At 29.1% G+C, this 4,537-nt stretch overlaps 1 protein-coding gene across 1 annotated transcript; it reads right to left on the bottom strand.

Moving 5' to 3' along the window:
• Positions 1–745: 745 nt before the first annotated feature.
• Positions 746–2,529, bottom strand: LOC127106063 (heavy metal-associated isoprenylated plant protein 3). The gene is made up of 5 exons (XM_051043346.1): positions 2,311–2,529; positions 2,013–2,214; positions 1,671–1,894; positions 1,494–1,578; positions 746–1,407 (listed from the first exon to the last, which is right to left on the bottom strand). The coding sequence occupies exons 1-5, from the start codon at positions 2,314–2,316 to the stop codon at positions 950–952; spliced, it is 975 nt and encodes a 324-aa protein (XP_050899303.1). The 5' UTR covers positions 2,317–2,529; the 3' UTR covers positions 746–949.
• Between the last annotated feature and the right edge of the window lie 2,008 nt (positions 2,530–4,537).

Here is a 4,537-nt window from a genome sequence, read left to right as displayed (position 1 = left end):
ATAATTATATACAAAAAATATATAATCACTAAATAATTAAATAAAAAATATTTCTTTTTATGTTTTTTACATTTAATAGCTACTAAATTACTATTTTAAAAGCTACTAAAATTTCTATTTTATCAAGCATTTTAATTAATTTATCATCTATAAAAAATATAAGTAGAAAACTATTGGATTAGCTATATTTATTAAAAGAGTTTACGTTATTTTCATTTCAATGTATAGATTTCCTAGTAACCCAATTGAATTCGTACCATAGGCCAAACATTTAGCCCTTATACCCTAGTTAATTTTCACTCAGAAGGCAAGTGTACTAGCATAATCGTGGGGTCATTGGAATTAAAGAAACAATGGCCAAGTTGGAAAGGGTAGGTGAAGAAAATCAGTTAACATATAGGACAAAAATTAAAGGTGTTGGAAAGGACGGATTTGAAACCCACTAACGAATGCACAATGACTCTGGTCGATGCAGAATGCAAATTAGTATAAAAATGGTACCAATCCAAAGGACAGACAAGAAACTTGCAAAGAATAAGCCTAGTGAGTAATGAGTACACCAGCAAACAACACATTGGATGAATGCACAATACATTACAATACACCTAATAACAACAAGCAATGCCAAATATTTTTCTATCATTTAACTTTAGGAACATTGTCAGCAGTTTCCTTCCTCAAATTTTATCATAGATTCATTATATCATGATATAAAATTACTCATTCATAAATTGGAGAGTATAGGTATTCTTTAAATTTAATTTCAACAAAACTTTTCCTTACATAGCACAAAACATTTTTAAAAGGAAAAGAATGAAAAAGACTCTAGTTACTCACTGACTACTCTCTTTTTTCCCTGCCTCATGGAATCACCAAAAGACTATCATCATTCATCTCACCATCCTATTGAATTGAATGAAATTCAGTTCTGACATAATGATAACTCACATCACATGACATTGCAAGCATTAGGATTCTCATCACTGAACATTTGGGGTGGTTGAGTATGCATATGAATATGTAACAGATTTTGGTAAACTTGTTCATTATATCCCTCATAGTTTCCATTCCCATAACCAAAACCATAACCAAATGCTGGTTGAACCATATACTCCATTTTCTTAACTTCTCCCCCTTCATTGTTATTATTATTATTATTATTCTCTCCCCCTTCTCCTCCATCACCACCACCACCACCACCACCACCCTTGTTCTTTTTCTTCCCTCCTCCACCTCCTCCACCTCCTTCCTTCTCACCACCACCACCTTCCTTCTCTTTCTTAGGAGGAACAACCTCAACTTTCCTCTTGAGCTTCTCTGTCAAATTCTCAACCAATTTCTTCACATCCATTGTACCCTTCACAGTCACAGTATCTTTCTCCTTATCTATTGCCATTTCAAGCACTCCTACACCATCAAAATAACATTTCTTCAAATCAAATTTAACAAATCATATATATAAGAAAGAAAAAAAAAATTTAAAAAAAACTCACCCTTGGTTTTCAACACAATCTTGCCAATTTTATCAATACATCCTTGACAGTGTAGTAACATTTTCAACACAGAAGTGGTAACCGACTGTTATACATTAAACATAAATTAAATTAGAATCATAAAAATGGCAGTTACAGAAAGAAAAAAAAAAAGACTGATGAAAATAAAAACAGAACCTCTTTCTCTTTGGTTTTTTGGTCGTCGGTTTTCGCTTTCTCATCTGATTTGTTGTTTGTTTCCGTTTCCTTCTTGTTCTCTTTCTCCTTCTTGGGCTGTGGAGAAATGAGTTCCACTTTCTTCTTTATCTTCTCCGCGAGATTATCCCTCACTTTCACAGGGTCCACTTTTCCGACGACGGTTACTTTTCCGGTCTCGCTCTCTGCTTTCACCGCTTCCACACCTTAAAAAAACACATACGGTTTCAAATTTCAACGGTTTGAAAACATAAAAGAAATCTCAGATCAGGTTTTGTCCCACTGGTAGCAGAAAAAACAGAGTGTAAGAAAAAAAAATGAAACCTTTGATGGAGCGAAGGTGTTTGATGATTTTGGAAGCACAGCCGTCACAATGCATGGAGACTTTCAAGACCATGTTGTTGTTGTTATCACTGTTATTTTTGTTATTGTTGTTGTCTTCCTTATTTCCTCCATTGTTGTTTTCTCCATTTTCCTTTTCTCCATTGTTGTTGTTGTTTTGTCCATTTCCCTTATTTTTCTTTTTCTGTAACAACAAAACAAAAAGAGTTGGCATTTTATTACACAGAAAACAGAAAGAAAGAAAAAGTGATGATAGTGATAGTGAATGGGTAATAATTACCGCCATTGTGGTTTGTTGAAAGATGCTAGAGGAAGAAGAGAGAGTGTGATTTGGGAATTGGCTAGTGTTTTGTAACTGCTATTGTGTGACTGTGAGTAACGCTTAGTACATAAATAGTGGCAAAAGATCAACCTGCTGTGCGTATTTGTTGTGTGGAAAAGAAATGGGCCCACACGCCATTAACTAGTACTAACTTTTTTATTTATTTTCCTTTTCATCTTTCTTCCAAAGCACCTTTGGTCTAATAAACATTTTAACATGTCATAAAGGTAAAATTAAAAACTCATAAAAATATTATTTAATGCAAAAAAAAAATTTAGTTAAGCATGCGTGGTTAGGATGTAAAGTAAGAAAAATAAACATTAAATTATTGGATAACAAAATTTAAAAAAATAAAATTTTTAATGTATTTTAAGTGTATGATTCTATTGACTTGACCAAAGAGCAAGAAACTTCTTGGCTCTTGTAGTTAGGTAAAATATAAGGGTGTTTTGTTGTGTTATTCTTCTCATCTACCGTCTAAGATCAATTGGATTGGACCTCCATGGATATTGTTTGGTAATGGTTTATTTGTAGACAAGGTCAATTTGTTTCTATCTTTCGCTTTTTCTTACTTTTTTGAGAGATGCTTCCCACTATTGTGCTAAGAAGTTTCAAACAAAAGTGGGTGTTCCTTTTTGAATTAATCAATTTATATGTGTAAAATATTTTTAAAAATGGAGCATTTTACACATTCGAAACTGTAAATTCAGATGAGTAAAAAAAAATCATTAATATTTAATTGAATATATTGTTTTATGATTATTTTTAGTATTTTTTTTATATAATTCAAAATTTTCATCATAATAGTGTGATAAAAAAGAAAATAGGAGAAATAGAGTAAGATATTGACATGACACAGTGACGGAACCAAAATTTTTTAATAAATTGAGAAATTTATATAAATATTTTTTTTATTTAATTTTAAATATTATATTTAAGTTTTGTGTAACTTTTTATAAAATAATTATATTTAATGATAAAATTTGTATTATTGATCAAAATATATTTTTAATTATAATTAACATATATAAATTAAAATTTAATAAATAAAAATATAACAATGAATATATATTATATTAATACTCAAAAGTTATAATTATTTTGAGATTAAAAAAAGTGAAAATATAATGTTTTGAGACAAAATTCCACATGCTTTGAAGATATTTATATTTGTAAGAATTATCAACAATTAAAATTTTAGCAATGTTAAATATAACTCTCATAGCAATATGTAAATTTTAAACTTTATATAAAAAATTGATACTGTAGTAATTTTAAATATTTAAATTTTAATATAATATAATATAATATTATTATTGTTATTATATAATTAAAGAGAACTACAAAAATAATATTAAAGAGATGTTAAAATTTATGTCATTTTTACTTAATTGGTCCTGTAATAGTCTTTATTTTAGATTAATTAAACTTATATTTAATATAAAATAACATGTACATGTTTTAATTAAAATGTATGTATTAATATAAAAAATAATATTAATCATAAACAAATATTAAAAGATAGTGGGGGTACTAACCTCCGCTTTCTTGTACATGCCTCCGTCCCTGACATGACATATCAAATAAGATATTGGTGTCCGAGAACTAAGTATTTTTTATTTATTTTTTAAAATTTTACTAAAGTTTTTATATTATTTTAAACTCTTTAATGAATGTAAGCGATATTGATGCTCTAAGTTGACATGTCAATAGTTTCAAATTCTTGCTAAATATTTTAAGTTAGATCTTGTTTGTATAGTACCATGATCGAAATCTAGGGTATTTAACTTATGAGAATTTTTTTTCGCTATACTACACCTTGTTTCTTTGAATATACATAGGTATAGTGATAGCATGTTTTTTTACCCTTTGGTTTTCAGAAGAATGGGATCCTAGTAATTCAGAGTTTGGTATGAGAATTACGAGATATAGCCAAATATTATTCCCATCAATAACCGAACTCAACATTTCTCGAATTTTCGTTCTTTAGCATGAGCTCGTTTACTACTCGTGCTCAAGTACTTCGTTTTTCGTTCCTTAGCATGAGCTCGTTTACCACTCAAATTCAAGTACTTGGTTTTTGTGATAGCATGTTTTTGGAGCAATGATTCTTTTCATCTATAATATAAGAAAGATAATTGTTCTAGATATCATCATTTTGCTATTTGGTCTTTTTTCGCCACAT

Source organism: Lathyrus oleraceus, chromosome 7, assembly GCF_024323335.1.
Source record: "Lathyrus oleraceus cultivar Zhongwan6 chromosome 7, CAAS_Psat_ZW6_1.0, whole genome shotgun sequence".
Lineage (NCBI taxonomy): Eukaryota > Viridiplantae > Streptophyta > Magnoliopsida > Fabales > Fabaceae > Lathyrus > Lathyrus oleraceus.
This window is presented reverse-complemented; position numbering and strand designations above follow the sequence as displayed.

Excerpts from the sequence above, each read along its gene's own strand:
- LOC127106063 (XM_051043346.1), bottom strand. Across the intron at positions 1,895-2,012 it reads ACACCTTCGCTCCATCAAAG|GTGTGGAAGCGGTGAAAGCA; the intron begins GTTTCATTTTTT and ends TGTTTTTTTAAG. Across the intron at positions 1,579-1,670 it reads AAAAAACCAAAGAGAAAGAG|TCGGTTACCACTTCTGTGTT; the intron begins GTTCTGTTTTTA and ends AATGTATAACAG.